Here is an 18,647-nt window from a genome sequence, read left to right on the forward strand (position 1 = left end):
GCCGGGGATGATTACAGTCACTTTCTTGCTCAACAACAACTGAAGAAGCAAATATATTGTGGGTTGAATAAAAACAAATTTGCTTGCAAAAAGCCTTCCATGAAAAGTGGCTTCTGTTACAGCCACAAAAGAGGGTCCCCTCTTACAGGTTTGTCCATATAATAAATATGCCACAACCCACCATAGTTTTATGAAGACAGACTGGATTGTGGATACATTTGAAACCTAAAAGAGTAGTAGTAGGTTAGAGAGCACCTCATTTTGATCCCAGCAGTTTGGTTGCTGGACACCTCCATAATTATTCGTAAAATCGTACTACAGAGCCACATGGCATGTTCTTTTTCTGATTAAAAAAATCAGGGGAATAAGGATTTCTAGAGGAACACAAAAGGGGTACGGACAGGGGTGTTCCAGCAATGAATCAAGTTGAGCCCCTTGCCTCAGGCAGAACCAACTGCAGCAAGATGGGAGCAGCATTAGGGGTGTAGTCACCTGCTACAAAATAGGACTTGAGAAATAAAAAAAGCATTTCTTCTCACCAGATGTCAGCAGGGATGTGACACACTGCATGTGCTATACAACAAACACACACTCGCGAGGTGTCACATTTCATGAATATCCACCCAACTAATCTCATACAACCACTAAAAACATGGGATGAACTATTATGTTTGTTAAATTTACTGTGCTACCAAGCCAACTGTGTTACATCTTCTGGAACAAAAAGCCAAAATATGATACACTGAATGGGTCACTAGAGGCCCATAAGAGGTGAAGAACTTACCCTAGAATTTAATAATGTATAAAGCACATGATCAGGAGTTGTTTGAGCTCTCCATTGTAGAACTTCAGACAAGAATAAGAACTAGAAAACAAAAAGAGACTCACATTGTATATACCATAAAATAATCAAGCATAAAGCAATGCAATGGTACTCCATGACATCAAAATACATTAACACAATGTAATATGGCAGAATATTTGGTATCGCTTTTATTTATTCTGGTGAGGTGGTTTACCATACTAAAAATATAAAACTGGGCTCATGTGATCATCAGCAAATGCATTAACGAGAGGATTTACATATCTCGCAAAACTGTGGTGAGCTGAGAATACTCACCTCTCTTGGTTCCCTCGCAACATCCCTACTGTCTTCACTGCATTGTTGCACTGCAACGACTTCATTACATTGATATTCTGCCTGACAATATACTAGTAGTGGTTTATTAGATTAATTGCTGATGGCAGGTTCCCTTTAAGTATAGGCCTCTGCTCTTGAGTAGTTGTCAAGCAGTGAGCGGGTAATTTGTGCTTGTTCGGTGATGCACGCGTGTCTGGAAATGGTCATTGTTTCTTCCCTTTCTAGTTTCTATGAGTCACTCCTGAACACTGCCAAAACAATCTACAAACGCACAACAGCCTTAAAACTTCAGGACGGGCTCCGCGTCAGTGACTACATGAGTAATGCTCATGTAGAAAGCATTGAATCAGGTCACGCCAGAGCACAGACATTACTGTGCATGGAGCCCACAAGGTATCATATACAATAGGTTATTAGGCACAAGGGCAGCAAGAACATCAAAGCCACCTCTAGTATTCTTAAAGTCCATGATGTACCTCCAGATGGAAATATACCGGTTGTGGGAGATCTGGTGCCAGTGGAGACAATTCAGTTGCTGAGGCCTTTTTTTTTTACAAAAATCCAGATCTTCTAAGGGTATGTTCACACAGGAAGGAAATGCATTTCAATTAGACGCATGCAATGTTCATGGTCCGTGTGGTGGCGCTCCATGGACATTCACTGATAGAGAATAAAGTTGACTACACTGGTGGTTATGATAAGGGACATTAGAAAAGATGGGGCCCCTTGGCTTTGACCAAAGTGACAAAATCTGTCAACTACAGATTTCCTTTAATATCTTTAGAGGGGTATGCCCCATTATATGCAATGGATAGGTGCTCACAAAAATAGATCGGCAAGTGCAGCAAATTTGGTACTCTTACCGAATCTACAGAGTTTAGAAGAGAACAGCTTCTTCTTTACGCCTTACAAAACACAGCACCATACAATGCATAGTGGCTGTGCTCAGTATTGCAGCTTAGCTTCCTTCACACCAATGGGCCTGAGCAGCAGCGATGTCCATTTCGGTGACTTTATATTTCCTAACCTCATCATTTGAAGTATTTTATTGCGGAGGTAAATGGAGATCACACAAGCACTCTCTGATTACTAATAAGAGGGATTTATTTTCATTTCTTTTTTCTTTTAATCCATTGAGAGGTATTATCGCAGGCCAAGGCCAAAACCACTTGATACTTCCTGCCTGTGTCTCAGAACAATGTCATCATTTTACTAATATGAATTTTATGATGTCTTGGATGAGGTGGAAGAGTCAGACTAAATGCACTGTCAGAAACCTGGCCGGCACAACAACCGACAGGAGACTAGAGATATAAGAACATGACCAGAGATGGATGGAAAATACATTCAGGCTCACAGGGGATATTGCTTAAAGGACATCTACCACCAGGCTTACTGGTGTGCACCCTCTCTGGCAGGATCTACTCTTATTTTATCTTCTTATGCCTTGGTTTTTTCAAAAAAGACTGGCTCCTGGTTCCCACATTGCTCGGGTACATCCGTTTCATGGCAGGAAGTTCAGTTTCATCCAGTGAGTTATGCGTTATTTTTATCCCCACTCCGGCCACCTGGGGGTTTTCCATATCCCTTCGTATGGATTCCTGTGGTTTAGTTAGAATCAACCTTTTGGTGATCCACAATTATTTCAGTAAAACCATGGTGCATTTGGCTCTTGCCTATATTTACCTGTATGCACACACACAGGGGCACATTTACTTACCCGGCCGCAGGAGTTCATCCAAAGTGCATTGTCCGAGTAAAATGCACTGTGCCGAGATTCACTAAGATCGCGCATTCCGATTTCCTGCATGTGTCGCTTCCCCACTCAGGTCCGCCGGAGTTCACCTTCTTCTTCCTGGTGCATGTAAGTGCATTGTCTTGCGACACAAGTTGAATCAGTACGGCCGCCACCCGATTTCTGCTGCATGAAAGCTCTGATTGCGTGCGACACAAACCCCAGTTAAATACCTGTCACCGTGGTGCAAATCCCGAAAGTTTCGAAAATCCGACGAAAGTGTGATCCGCGGAACCTCAGTAAATAAGCCCCACTGTACATAGAGTATACAGCATTGATGGCTAACCTATGGCACTGGTGCCACAGGTGGCACTCAGAACCCTTTCTGTGGGCACTCAGGCCATCACCAGAGATGACTCCAGGTATCTTCCTGAGTCCCAGACAGCCCAGGACTTGCTGTGCACAGATCTATTTTAAAGTGACAGCTGTACCTGGGACTATCTCCTGCTTTATTGGTGTCCTCAGGTGCTGGTATCAATGAAAACTGAGACAGAGAAGGGTGTATAAATCACAAATTACATTTCTGTGTTGGCACTTTGCGATAAATAAGCGGGTCTTTGTTGTAGTTTGGGCACTCGGTCTCTAAAAGGTTTGCCATCACTGGTATACAGTATATATACATGACACACACAGTATGAAGCGATCCGTTTCTGTTTTCCCAACCTAATTATATCACTGAATGGCAAAAATACAAAAACCAGGTTACGTTCTAACAAGGAGTCAGAGTGTCCTGACATTCAGTGCAATATAATAAATTCATTTTCGCTGGAGTCTGTATCTAGTTATTGCTATTTATTTCACAAGGATCGATATTAACACATTTATAAAATGATAGGTCGTCTATAAACCATAGGTCACAAACAACCAGCGCGTTCTTTCCAAATCTCAATTACAATGTCACTCTGAATTACTCCGGAAAGCCGAAACATGATTTTTAATTTTTTTATAACAAGGTAATAACAAGCAAAAGGCAGCAGTCTTCATCATGAAGATGTTATAACATTAACCTGTTTATTGTGCATTGAGGCTTCAAATTCTAGGACTTAAAGGGGTTTTCCAGGATTTTCTTGGTCACCTGTTTTTAGGTTGGGGAATCAATATTAGATTGAAGGTGGTCTGGAACAAGAGACCCAATAATCGAAGGTCTCTTCTTAGGATATGAAATCGAGATGAAAGGAAATCTACCATTTGTTTTTATGCGTTATGAACCAACATACCTTGAGAATGCTGAAGCTACACTGATGCAGAAACATATCTTGCTTAATCCCTGAATTGAGTGGTTTTGCTAAAAAAAAAACAATTATAAAATTATGATAACGAGGCTCTGTCACTCGTGTGACCTTGAGTGGCGAAACATGTCGGGGGGGCTAATTTTGTATCTATTTTAGCGCAGCAGTATATAGCAGCCATTCAAGCAGGGAATTAAGATAGGATCAAGTCCACCAATGCTCGGAGATATTATGCAGTACCTATAGTAGGGATAGTGTGTGAGGCAGCCTGATAGGAATCCTCCCTTCCCCCCTCCCCCCTCCTCCCCTTAGCACGCTGAGCTCAGCTGTTAGGGAAATAGGGAGTCTCGTCTCCCTTGAGATACTAGGGGAAGACTGATAGGGATACATTATGTGAAGGGGATTCTCAGCACCCACTATAGCACATTGGTGGCTCTGACTGTATCCAACCCACGTATTGTGACTGCGGTTGGTATCTGCTGATAGTTTTAATATCACACTCGTGGATGGAGTATTTTCTTTTCATTTTTTAATTATTAAATAAATAAAAGTTACATTTTAGTGACCAATGGGTATAGCTGTCCTTATTGGACATCACCTTCTCTTCTTGTAAATAACTGTCACTCGTGTGGCTGCTTCAGCACTTCTTCTCTTACCCTAATTATGCACTGATTCAGAGAAAGCTCCTTCACTGTGTTATTGCTGCCAGGTAAAAGTAATCAATTGCTGCACCATCCCCCAGGTGCTGTCTACAAGTCATCCAGCGCAGGTTGATTAGTCCTTTCTGGACAGCTCAGAAAGCTTTCCCAAGGTCCTGAATTTTATAATTGTTTTTGAGCCACTGGGATCAGGGATTAAACAAGATGTTTCTGCATCAGTGTAGCTACAGCATTAAGGTATGTTTTATTCACAATATATAAAAACAAATGTTTTCCTTTAATTTCCTTTAATTCTGCGAGGGCTCAACCTCTGTTTCCCTCATTTAAAGGAACAATAAAAACTGAAAAGGGATGATAAAACCCTAGCTTTTTCTTGCTTCAATACCTTCATTGCAGTGCAAGGCGTTCTCTTGATCTTTGGGGAGACCAGCAATAACTTGGGCCACTTTATGGGGAAATCCACCCCAATACATGACCACAACTTTCCATTTCCACAGGGCAAAGCAAGACAAGGTTCCAGTACGAACATAAATTAAGAGACTTTCCATTTACAGAGGGATTTTTGTGACCTTTTTTGCAATCCATAATAGTTTAGACTTCATAAAACCTTGGCAACTGCTTCTCATACATTCATTTAGCCCACAGTTTTTCCTCCAATACCCTATACCCGTGCACACTCTGTTTGGACTAGGGCACATAAGACGTCAAGCACGTTGAAGACTCAGGAGACATCCTAGCACATTAGTATATTTTTGGGAATGGACTTTTGCATTTTTCTGTCAATGGGGGCCTTCACTTTTCATCAAGGTCTCAATGGAGTTTGGTAATAGGCCGACAGACAAGGGATAGAATCACACATATTCTTGCATGAGCCATAAAAAGAGATATAGACTCAATATAAAAACAAAGGTCTAGTGAGAGCACAGCAATAAAGACAAGAGGAGTAACTGTAATTAAACTGTCAATATGAAAACCAAGATTAAAGGGAACCTGTTGTCAAGCAGCTGAACAGCTTCTAAATTATGTTTGTTTCATGGCCCAGCTTGGTTTCATCATCCAGAAAATAAAACTTTGTGTGAGATGTTAATTGGTTGTATAAAGTCAGGGAGGAGGAGAGTTTAACACTGATGTCAAGCTCTCCCTGCCTATGAACACCTCCATCTATGTGATTGACATCATGCAAAATCATGATCAGGTCAATGATGTCCTTGGATGCAGGACTGTGAATTACAGTGAAGGGGGAGTTCTAAGGCAAGGGGAGCTTGACTTTAATGTTAAACTTTCCACTTCCTTGACTTCATAAAACCACGTAAAATCTCACTTCAAATTTGATTTTATGGATGATGCCATCACATCAGGCCACGAAAGAAACATGATCTAGAAGCTGCTAAGCTACTTGACAACATACTGGTAGGCCAATTTCTGATGACAGGTTCCCTTTAACTGCTGACTGTTTTGAAGATATTTTTGGGTAAGTCTATACAATTATTCATCTATAGCTCTGAGTAACACTTACCTTTCTGGCCTGATCATTGTCTTCTAGCTGTCCTAGATCCCTTCCACTGGCCTGTGCGATCCTCTTACCAGAGACCAGGTTCCCCACCATCACAGAGGCAGGGCCGATTTCTAAAAAACAAAACAAAATGAAAGCATGATATAACTACAGTAGTAGTTTCACTATCAAGGTCTACCTGGACATATGCAAAGCAGCTTTATAGTTTCCTACCAATTATTACCCATTTACTTAGGTATTACAGAATATGACCAGATTCTTTGAACACTGTATGAAAGTATTTTGCGGGAAATATAAAAAGGTTATATGTGTGGCACTATGTGGCAGTTTTATTTGGATTCTACAGTCAGAATTTGACTACTCAATGGTTGTACTATGAGGTAATTCTATGGAAGTATTATTTAGCATTATAAGCAGTATAAACATTAAGGCAAAAAAATATATTAGAATTTTGAAAATTCAGAGAAATGCAGCAATGCACAAAAAATAAAATAATAACAAACCTATAACAATAGTATTTTTAAATGAAATATTTATTTAACCGAAAGAACCCCCTATTAAATAAGAACTTAGAATCTGCATTGGATATCACATCTAGGACTCACCTGGTTGTTTCTGTCTTGGTTTAGGAAGGTTTGTCACACACGTGTGAGGACACATGAGCACATTACACGGATGAAGTGACCCCTCCAGGAACAGTTGCTTGGTCTCTGATAGGTGAATACCACCTAAAGGGGTTTTGGGGAGTGTGTTTGCTGGTACTAGAGCTAGACAGTAGACTCCAACCTGGTGTATACTGTCGATTGCCTAAAAGAAAACACAAGAACAGCAAAAACCATTACCACCCATGCAAGTCTTTACATGAACCTGAACTTGTGACCTTGCCCTCAAATACATCTTCCTCCATAGAGGTTCACCTTCTTTAACATGGTAAAGTTTCGGAGAACAATGTGCCTCACCTGTAAAACTCTGCTCATCCACTGGAAGCTGTCCTCCTCTGTGGAATCCGGCCGCTGCTCCGCTACTATGACTATCCGCTCATCATGCAGGACATTCACTGAAAAGACGGCTATCCTGCACAAAGACCACAAGAGCCAAAGTTATGTGATATACAAGACACTTACTAGAAGGTTGAGGAAAGACGAGCTGCAACCTTAGGCCTTGTGCACACAAACATTTGGTAGCCGCTGAATGGCACCCATTCACATTGAGGTGAGCATGATCTGTCTTACCTCACAGTGACTCAGCATTCACTGGAGAGGGGAGAGGTGAGGAGCGCTCACCCCTCCACCCTCCAGCACATAGTGCGCTTATGTTTGTGTGCATGAGGCCTAAGAGAGACAATGTTTGGCAACAATATAAAAGGGGAGGACTAACATGGTATTAATATTCACATGAACTTGGCATCACATCAGCTTATGGGCTTATAAACATTGCCAAAGGCATAATGTCCCATGCACAGCACAGAGATAAGGAAAGGAGGCTAAACATCCATACCTAGAGAATATCTCATGATTCAGCTCTGTACAGAGATTAAACTATCCAAGGACTGGTCTGTAAGGCCTCATGCACACAACTATATGCATTTTTTGGTTTAGTTCTGCGGCCGTATTTGTACTAGCAAAAACAGTCATATGCCTCCTGTATATTACCTGTTTGCCACTGTAAACGAGCAATCCCCCCCTCCCCAAAAAAAGGTGGACTTTTATACAGACAAAGGGGCACATTTACTTACCCGGTCCATTCGCGATCCAGCGGCGGGTTCTCCGACGCTGATTCGTGTCTTCCGGCGATTCACTAAGGTAGTGCGGCCGATGTCCACCAGTTGTCGCTGCTGCGCTGAAGTCCGTCGGAGTTTACTGAAGTTCACCATGCTAGCTTGGGATGCAGGTAAGTGCGTGTCGAGCGACACATTTTTTTTTTTTAAAATACGGCGGTTTTTCAGAATCCATCAGGTTTTCCGACGGCCACGCCCCCCGATTTCCGTCGCGTGCATGCCGGGGCCGATGCGCCACAATCCAATCGCGTGCGCCAAAAACCCGGGGCAATTCAGGGAAAATCGCCGCAAAACGGTAATATTTGGGTAACCCGACGGAAAAACGTGATTCGGGCCCTTAGTAAAAGACCCGAAAGAAAAAAACGCAGAGTTAATACCACAGAACATCCAAAAAGTAGCTGAGAGATAAAGGAACCTATCAGTGGATACATGACAGAAAGCCGATTTACACAAAGGAAGAAAGGCAGAGTAAAAAGAAAGACACAGGAACCGATTTCTGTGATAAATTATATTACAAAGTTTAATTTTACCATTTTCACAATTAGATGCTGCAATTTTGTTAAACATTTAATTACGCTTTAAAGTTTGGGACACAAGATTAAGTCCTTAGTGGCGTGAGAGTGTACAAACACCAGTATTGCCAGAAGCAATTGAAGGACCATCTGCAACTGTAAATCAACCAAGATTTTCTACTACCCACTGCCCAGGTAATATTAGTAGGGCACTTTCTTGAGGTGGTCAGTGGAGACTTTTTTCTGACTACCATCAGTCTCTCTTTGTGACACTAACAAAAATGCTACATGAAAACCAAAGAAAATATCTTTTGAAAAGTGGATCTGCTAAGCTGGATTTTTTTCATTTGTTATTGGGTTTGTGAAGTACTCGAACTGATAGAACCACATCCCGTCAATGAAAGACCAGACTAAATCACTGAAAATATTGAGTCCCCATTTTGTTGCCCAGGGTCAGTAAAAAAATTCCAGGACATCTTTTTATTTCAGAAACAAAAGAAAAAAATGGCACATCTGAATACCCCTGCAAGTAATGTGTGAGGGCCTATCTTTTATGCTATGTCCAGAACATGGTCATCATCTCGAAAGCCGGTGTACTGGGTTGTTTTTTCCAATGGGAAGGTGGACACATGATATAATTTTTAGCAGTAAACAATTGCTGCAATCGTATCTGCAATATCACTTGAGTTTCAAGAGTTAACTTTTACAGTCTAAGCACAAACTATTTTACTGTCGGGGGAGCAAAGGATCGGACATGTTGCAGCCAATATGCCAATTGTTCTTTACATCTGATATAAGCTTATGTCATGGGTCTGGATGACTTGTTAGGTCGGTATAGAAGTTCCCTGCTTGGGAGCTATCCGCACTCAACGGAGAAATCCTAACATATATACCGGTACATTTTTATAAGTTTTATACTGGGAGCACTTTGTTAGTATTATACAGAGGACAGATCTCAATATGAATGTATAAAGATGAAGAAAGCAAGACATGTGTATGTGAGTCTTTCAGATGTGGTCACATCACGTAGCCTGAACATGACAGACACTGGCCAGGATGAGTTTTTCCTGGTAATTATCAGCCGAGTAAAGCCTAGAGCCGCGTGAGCTGTCAACGGTACTGAAGAAATCGTATTATTTCGCCACCCAGAAAAGCAGCAATTCAGTTCATGTCATGTTGTTGTCAACAAAATAATCTGTACACTATGTTATTACCTATGGTACAAGCTCTCGGTGTACTCTGCACTGGTTGTTTATCCACATATACAAGGCTAGCTGGAAATCCAGGGCATAGACATGTAATGGTAATTATTACATAACCTTGGGGAGAAGCCACATCCTGCAGCGATCCGCAAGGATCAAATAGCGATCCTGGAAACTACAGACCCGTAAGTCTAACTGCTGTGGTGGGGAAAATATTTGAGGGGTTTATTAGAGATGCTATCCTGGAGTATCTCACTGTGCACAACCTTATAACCCAGCGTCAGACTAATCTGATTGGTTTCTACGAGGAGGTAAGTTCAAGACTGGATCTGGGGGACGCTGTGGATGTTGTATATCTGGACTTTTCAAAGGCATTTGACACCGTGCCACATAAAAGGTTGGTATATAAAATGAGACTGCTGGGAGTAGGAGAAAATCTGTGTATCTGGGTAAGTAATTGGCTTAGTGATAGAAAACAGAGGGTGGTCATTAATGGCACATTCTCAGATTGGGTTGATGTTACCAGTGGAGTGCCACAGGGGTCAGTATTGGGGCCACTTCTTTTTAATATTTTTATTAATGACCTTGTAGTGGGTTTACACAGTCAAGTTTCAATATTTGCAGATGATACTAAGCTGTGTAAAGTAATAAATACTGAGGTCGATAGTTTAGCATTACAGAGGGATTTGTGGAAGCTTGAGGGATGGGCAGAGAAATGGTTGATGAGGTTTAATGTAGATAAATGTAAAGTTATGCACTTGGGCCATGGAAACAAAAAGTATAATTATGTTCTAAACGGTCAATTACTTAGTAAAACTGAAGCTGAAAAGGACTTGGGCGTATTGGTGGATGGTAAACTTAATTTTAGTGACCAGAGCCAGGCGGCTGCTGCTAAAGCAAATAAAATAATGGGATGTATCAAGAGAGGAATAGATTCTCATGATAAAGACATAGTTCTGCCCTTATACAAATCCCTGGTCAGACCACACATGGAATATTGTGTACAGTTTTGGGCACCAGTATATAAAAAGGATATAGTAGAGCTGGAACGGGTGCAGAGGAGAGCAACCAGGATTATTAGGGGAATGGGGGGACTAGAATACAATGACAGATTACAAAATTTGGGATTATTCAGTTTAGAAAAAAGACGACTGAGGGGAGACCTCATTACAATGTACAAATACCTGAACGGACAGTACAAGGATCTCTCCAAAGATCTTTTTATACCTAGGCCTGTGACCAGAACAAGGGGGCATCCTCTACGCCTAGAGGAGAGGCGATTCTACCATCACCATAGACAAAGGTTCTTTACTGTAAGAGCAGTGAGACTATGGAACTCTCTGCCGCAGGAGGTTGTTATGGCGGACTCTATGTACATGTTCAAGAGAGGCCTGGATGACTTTCTGGAGAGAAAAAATATCACAGGTTATGTGGATAAAACATTTATTTAATTCTTGAAGGTTGGACTTGATGGACTTGCGTCTCCTTCCAGCCTTATATACTATGATACTATGTAGGGATGGATGGATGGACAGATAGATGTTGGTGTCTACTCATTTTGATTTTACATAGGACTGAAGATAACCCTACTGCATCCTCATCATGGTGCACATAACCATAAGGGGTTATTAAGTATCATGGTATAAGGGATAAATCATCTATCCATTCCTTACGATCTTCAAAACTTCTGTTTGCATTCACTGAATGTGAACCTTCAGGTGAAATGGAAATCCCTAGTGTATGGCAGAGTCTAAGAAAACAAGTTTGTGAGGATCAGGGGGTTTAACAAAAACCTAAATTTCAGTCTAATGCGTTTTGGAGACAGCACGTGTTATGGTCTCCGCTTGTTCTCCTTAAAGGTAACCTGTCACCAGGTTTTACCCCATTAATCTACTAGTTCCCTCATGTAGGATATGAAATGTCATTTACAGAATTTCCTCTTTAATGTGAAATCTCGCCTTTTTATTTATGAGATGAGCCAAGTTTAGAGGCTTCAGGGGAAATTACACTACAGACATCCCTATCTTTGGTTCTATAGTACTAAGAAACGTGCTTTTGGCGTCATATTAGATATAATAAACACATCTTTTAGATTGCAGTGTGCGGTCCACTTCTTGCCTAAGTGAGGAGTTGAGGGGGAAGGTTTGAGGAGAAGACAATTCCATGCTCACAGGAAGACACGTAATGTAAAATTAACCCTTTAACTGCCTGCATCTCTGGTTCTGTAAATCACAACTCCACAATCTGAAAGATGAGATACTTATCTTTCATATAACACCAGTAGCATTTCTCTAGGTGCTATAGAACCAGAAAAAGGGGGGGAATCTGAAGTGACGCTCCCCCTGGGGCATCTAGGCTTGATTCATTTCAGGCAAAAGTTGACTTTACTTATTTTCACATGACTTTGGGGGCCATGATTTTTTATAGGCTAACAGGCTAAATGATCACTTCCCTCCATAAAGCTGCCTGGATTTACTGTACAGCAGCCCGCAGCATATGGGACTTATTCTATATATTTAATGAGTGTACATTTAGTATTTTCCAGGTGCATTTGGCAATCACACTACGCTCGGTAATATAGGGGTTCATGCCATATATAATGGAAATGTATAGCACAGAAAGTGCAGCTAAAAGTAAAAGCAAAATGGCTATAAGTTTATTTCCCATTGGCTTAAAACTTTTTTTGTAGTTGAAGAAGAAGCAGAATAAAGAATGACTCTATGCCGTGACTATACTACACAACTGTAGTCATTACAGCCTCCGACACTTTCGAGGCTATTTGAGCTTTTATCGGGACATGTTTAGAAATTCATTATCACATTATTGTAGAAAATCACAGGGAATTGGCTCTCGGTATACACCCTGTTAGGCCACTGACGTCCTCTGAGGCTATATCTATAAGAGTTTGATGTGAAGTCTAAAAAGACTGTAAGACAAAAGAAAGACGATGACATGGTTTGCATAAAATTGCATTTTTCTCTAAGGTATTGTGAAAGGCTTGTAAATGGCTTAACTATCAAAGGGAATTAGACTAGAAGCACCGAGTAGCCGGAATACTAATGATTATAAGGTATGAAATAAGACCACAAAAACATTTACAAAAGATTCCAAGAATTATTATGTACCATCCCATACATAAAAAAAAAGGCTAAACCTGTAACGGGTACAATGACTGGAGACATAACAGAGCAACTGAGATATAATGGCACCATCCAAGGGGTGTATCTATAGCGAGAACTGGGGACAGGGATTAGTAGAACATTATGTAGATCCAATATCTGAACACGAAGAGATAGAGTATGAACAATAAAAAAGTAATGTATCTTCATAAAATGAACTCTTGTTCCAATTTTGTTTTAGTGATTTTCAAAAAACTTATTTATTGTAAAAGGAAAATTGTCCAGATTTCACTCTGGCCAATGAGTGTCATAATATTCTGGTCTTTCCTGTTCTGTGAAGATCACTTTTCAGCTGTCTTCTGATTATCATTCCAGGCAACACATATAACATAAGATCCGCCTTTGACAACAGTTGATGGCCTTGGTCAATCTACTGCCCCCTTCCCGAACAATAATAATAATTCTTTTGTTTATATGTAGCCAACATATTCACATACACAGAGCTTGCAAAATCAGACCCTGTCCCCACGGGGATCACAAACTAATTAATCTACCAGTATGTTTTTGGAGTGTGGGAGGAAACTGGAGGACCCAAGTAAACATACACTACACTACATACTACTCTCCTGATCCATATACAGTAATAATGTAACATCTTCTGGGTTCCCCTGGGACATGTAGGTACCCAGAGTGTTGTAAATAGCAAAAATAAAAGATGGTCTGGCCAATAATCATGTGCATAGGAAGGAGGAAATGTCCTATACATTTCCCTTGATATGTTCTAACCTTTACTAAATGAGACCTAAATTTAGGAGAGGAGAATCAGAAGACTGTTAGGGATCACCAAACAGAGGAGAAAAATACACAGTAGTGCGACAGCTGTATTTTCAGATTTTTCAAGACGTAGGACTAACCCAATGATTAACAATAAGTGTAAATTTTCACAAACCTTCCTCTGTAGACAAATTTCATTGGTTCCACTGCTAACGCCGTTGCTACGATGTCATCAGCATTGTGTCTACGTCCACTCACAACCATCAGGCCATCCATCTTTCCCACCACAAAGACCAGCCCAGCTGGTCCAACAAATCCAAGAAGGCCAGTCCTTATAAATGGATATTCACTTATCGGTGCTCCTGAACTTGTCATTGGGAAAACCTGCGAATAGAAAATACAAACGAATATATTAACCACATCCAAGTAACAATATATGTAAAAGTTCTTCAAATCAATTATTAGTGAGCAGAACTGACCTCAAATTGTTAGGGAACGGATTATAACCAAACTCCCCAAACTTCTGCTTTAATAGAAATGGTCTAACTTGCTGATGATCATTAAAATGGGTATTCCAGGAATCCAAGGCATAGGTAATGAAAAAACGCCTGGCACTTCTAGGACATCATTGGGTTACCAGTTCACTGAAGACATTCTATAAAAACTCCCTATATATTAGCTTTGTGTGACAGCATGACTGTTACATAAAGCTGGAGTATGGAAACATTAAAGGAAATCTACCATCAAAATCAAGCATGATAAACCAGGAACAATTGCTCATAGATCTACTTGTTACCATCCTTCCTTCTCAAATAAGAAAAATTAATTCTGCTAATGAACCTAAAAGGCTCGGGGGATGTTACCAGAGCCCCTCCATGCTCTTGCTTCACAGGCTGTTACACTGTCTTACCCCTCCTGCAAAGGACTTCCTTCTCCATCTGGCTGATGTAATCTCAGGGTAGTAGATTAGGTTTTAGCACACAGTGGGAGGAAGGAAGTGCTCCTTGCACAATGTAACAGCCTGTAAAGCTCTAGCATGGAGGGGGACAGGTAACGCACACAGAGCCCTTCTGTCCCATTAGCATAATTTTAATTGTTTTACCATGCAAAGCTCCAGACAGTGTTAGGTACCGGCCCTGGAGATCTGTGTAACCACACATTTGTGTGTGCTGTTAGTAGCAGCAGCACTGTGAGAAGCGGATTTATATTCCAGGATTGTAACTTGGAAAATTGGGGGGAGCATCCTCACACTGCTGTGTACTGTGCATCCACACTCCAACACGGCCCTTCCACTCTGCAATAATCAGATCAGAAGCCTGTAACAACTCTTACTCAGAGCAGAGGTTGGGGACTGGGTTGTGAGATTGCACACATCAGTGCACCAGTCCAGCTACAATCCTAGAATAAAAATGCATTTTCCATAGTTCTGCTGCTACTAACACAGAGAATGAAATGGAAACACAGCTTTTCAGAGCCAATATCTAACAACGTCTGTAGCTTTGTAGGGTCCAAATTACTGACAAAGTCCCTTTAAAGAGAGACACCATACACATCATGTGTTGGTCACTGTACAGTATAGGCTCTTCTTCGGGTGCTTAGGCATATTTAGAAGTATCATGCAGTAAACAGTACCAAATATGAAGGACAAAGGCATAATGCCTAGTATGCTCCTCATTAATATGGGCCGCTTGCACATTGCTACTTATAGGTTCGCTATATTCCACACTGCGGTGTCTATAGTAATCTGAGATATCTGGAAAACATTGCCTCTAGGACAAATTATTTGCTTCTCCTCTTTATTGTTTTTCCTTGTGTTCACACCATTAGAATTTATATTAGGTTACAATACTTTACAGAAAAACATTCAAATTGAAAAACTGCACAGAGTTTGCAAATCCTCACTGGTTTTGTCTTCCAAGTGCACCGCCAGGACGCTCGCTCCAATTATTAGCATTCACTACAGACAAACGCCTTTAATGGCGAGCGCTCAGCACGCTGACAGCAGCCTCCTGCTCCAGACATGATACGACCTTCACTGTTTAACTTACTGTGAGCAGCACAACATTATCTCCAATATCCGAGATTACGGATATATGGGAAGAACAATGGAATGTAGATTACTTATGCCAAAAAACCATATAGAAAAATAATTTATACCCCAACTTTGCCTGAAGTACATTGCTGAAAGTATCCTAGAAGCCTAAGGCCAAGGATACAACTCCAGTCCCCATTCTGTTCTATGTGGTGTACAGCCCACTCCCTGCCCATTACTGTATATATCTATATAGGTTTCTAGATTATATAATTCTATGTACTTTATATAGGTGGCCATAATAATAAAGTACTATTTTAGAAATAGTTGTGGGTACTCGCCCTCTTTTTCTCCCAAGCACTATCTTTCTCTTTTTGTGGATTATCTTCTATTAGTTGGTATAGTTTACGCCAGAAGAATGTTGCAAAAATCTGGTGCACTTACAAAATTTTTCGTGCATGCCCCTTTCCTGCGGCCAAGGCCTTTTTGTTCTAATAGTTGTAAAAGTGGCAAAACCGTTTTATTTTGCCATAAATTACAACAGAATTTTGTATGAATTCAGCCTAACACTGAGATCTGCCGTATCATTCTGGTACCGATTTGCATCTCTTGCCAATTAAATTAAAGTAGATACTGAAGAAGTATCAGTTACCAAGCACTTTCTAATGCTATTTCCCAATGTAAAAATGAAAAAAGCTAATAAAGACGAGACCATATCATGAGATGGAATGGACGCCTCAGTTCTCTGGTTAAACACATTATAACATAGTAAGTATTAGATTAATATGACTTCAGAGCTTACTTAAAAGCAGTACTTCTCCGTTATTTCATTGTACAAATTTATTGATAATGGTGTTAATATTAAAACATCATACAGGTGGCTGTTGCGGGTGTGATCCTATAGGATTAATGCCATTTCGAGACCTGTAAATGTATCTTATTTAGAACATTCAATGACCTTGATAGAACTACTGCATGGATGGAATCTAATTTCTCAATACCATGTAGCTGCCACTATATACAAAGATGTCAGGGTTTCAAAAAAAAGGTTGTCCGGGGACTCAAGTGAAAGATAACTTGCTGGTTGGTGGAGGTCCCGGTGGAAGGACCCCATAAATCACTAGAACAGGGGTATGTTTTACAAAGAACGGAGTAGCCAATTGCACAAGCACCCTACTGCTCAATTCATCTCTTATGGCGCTGATGGAGATAGCCAGGTGTTGTACTGGGTTATCCAAGTCAGTTTCCATGACATTGGGGGTCATTTACTAAGGGCCCGATTGGCGTTTTCCCGACGTGTTACCCGAATATTTCCAATTTGCGCCGATTTTCCCTCTATTGCCCCGGGATTTTGGCGCACGCGATCGGATTTTGGCGCATCGGCGCCGGCATGCACGCGACGGAAATCGGGGGGCGTGGCCGAACAAAAACCCGACGGATTCGGAAAAACCGCCGCATTTAAAAAAAAATAAGTGTTGCGAAAATTGCACTTACCTTCACCAGGTATAGGCCGGTGAATTTCAGGGCATTCCAGCGGACCTCGGCGGACTTCAGTGCAGCAGCGACATGTGGTGGACGGCGGAGGAACTACCTTAGTGAATCCCGGCAGAATCCGAATCTACCGCAGAGAACGCGCCGCTGGATCGCGAATGGGCCGGGTAAGTAAATCTGCCCCATTGAGTGGAGGGGAAGGTGCACATGTCCTACTTGCTCCTACATTTATTTGGGGTACACGCTCTCATGATCCATAGAGGTCCCACCACTGTGACCCCCCATCCTGTAGATAATGGAAAATTTGTTGTGACTGGACAGCCCCTTTAATAATACCACAAGATAAATAACTGGAAAATACTTATGATCAATAACCTAAACGCTAAGAAATGTAACTGGAAGTGGTCTAATTGGTAAATGACATCTAAACGTAACATGTGAAATAAATTGAAAGGTTCCATTTTCTTCTCTCGCACAAAACTGCTGAGAAGACGTCATCTAGAAGATGCTGATATCAAGGATATGATATCCATAGAAACAGGACGTCTTGTAAAGGTCATCTGTAATCCTGGCAGCGGAATATGGAAATATATGACTGTGGAAGTGATGTTAATCCGTTCTAATAAAGTGCTGACACTAACCTCAAAGGTGTTCTTGGTCATACCGGACAGACCGTAATAAGAGGTGCCCGTCGCCAGAGCGCACACACACAACTCGCCTATCTCATCCGTCCGACACAGCTGTGGTATCCCATCAGGCTTCACCGAGCACATAATAGCTGCAATAGAACAAAAAAGGGTTACCACAAAAATATTCCAAAACATTTCCTTTTATATCTAATGGCTGGGAATCAGTCCGTATGTCGGCGAATTATCTTATCGACCCGTGCTATCGGGTGTGAACATTCAATCTGTGATTCGTGCGGGTCCAACAACCACAACCCTCACAGAAAACAAGAGGATGTTACAGGAAACTCACAGCTCTGTTTTCTGTATAGTGGTCAGGCCAGGTTACTGCAGATCTGCTTTCAGTCATCTGAATAAAGGTTTAGCTGTAGTGACTCAGCTTGGCCACAATACTTCAAATAGAGCTGTCTGCTTCCTGTTCCATTTTTTGCTCATCAGTGTGCTTGAAATTGGACTATCACCAATATGATATTAAGGACCTATTTATGGTAAAAGTTCCTCAATGTTTTAGCACAGATAACCCCCTAGCTGGCAATACACAATGAAAGAAACTCAAGCTTAACACCACTAAACTACCAAGACTCTCAAGTAATGTATGAAATACACTTTCTAGAATTACATTTTTCATGTTAAAACTTTTAGCTAAAGCAAAAATGATTTCAAAGTCATATGCAAAGGAGTTGAGTAGAGTCACTTTCTGCCTGAGATTCGACACTT

At 41.0% G+C, this 18,647-nt stretch overlaps 1 protein-coding gene across 10 annotated transcripts in view; it reads right to left on the reverse strand.

Moving 5' to 3' along the window:
- The window catches only part of DIP2C (disco interacting protein 2 homolog C), a 303,276-nt gene that overhangs the window by 58,541 nt on the left and 226,088 nt on the right, over positions 1-18,647 (reverse strand). For all 10 annotated transcript variants that reach the window (XM_072153984.1, XM_072153986.1, XM_072153982.1 and 7 more), the window contains 6 exons: positions 17,886-18,022; positions 13,897-14,105; positions 7,297-7,411; positions 6,943-7,144; positions 6,341-6,450; positions 785-865 (listed from right to left, as the gene is read on the reverse strand). In XM_072153984.1, the coding sequence (XP_072010085.1) occupies positions 785-865; positions 6,341-6,450; positions 6,943-7,144; positions 7,297-7,411; positions 13,897-14,105; positions 17,886-18,022 (854 nt within the window). The remainder of the gene's footprint in view (positions 1-784; positions 866-6,340; positions 6,451-6,942; positions 7,145-7,296; positions 7,412-13,896; positions 14,106-17,885; positions 18,023-18,647) is intronic.

This window comes from Engystomops pustulosus, chromosome 5 (genome assembly GCF_040894005.1).
Source record: "Engystomops pustulosus chromosome 5, aEngPut4.maternal, whole genome shotgun sequence".
Taxonomy (NCBI): Eukaryota; Metazoa; Chordata; class Amphibia; order Anura; family Leptodactylidae; genus Engystomops; species Engystomops pustulosus.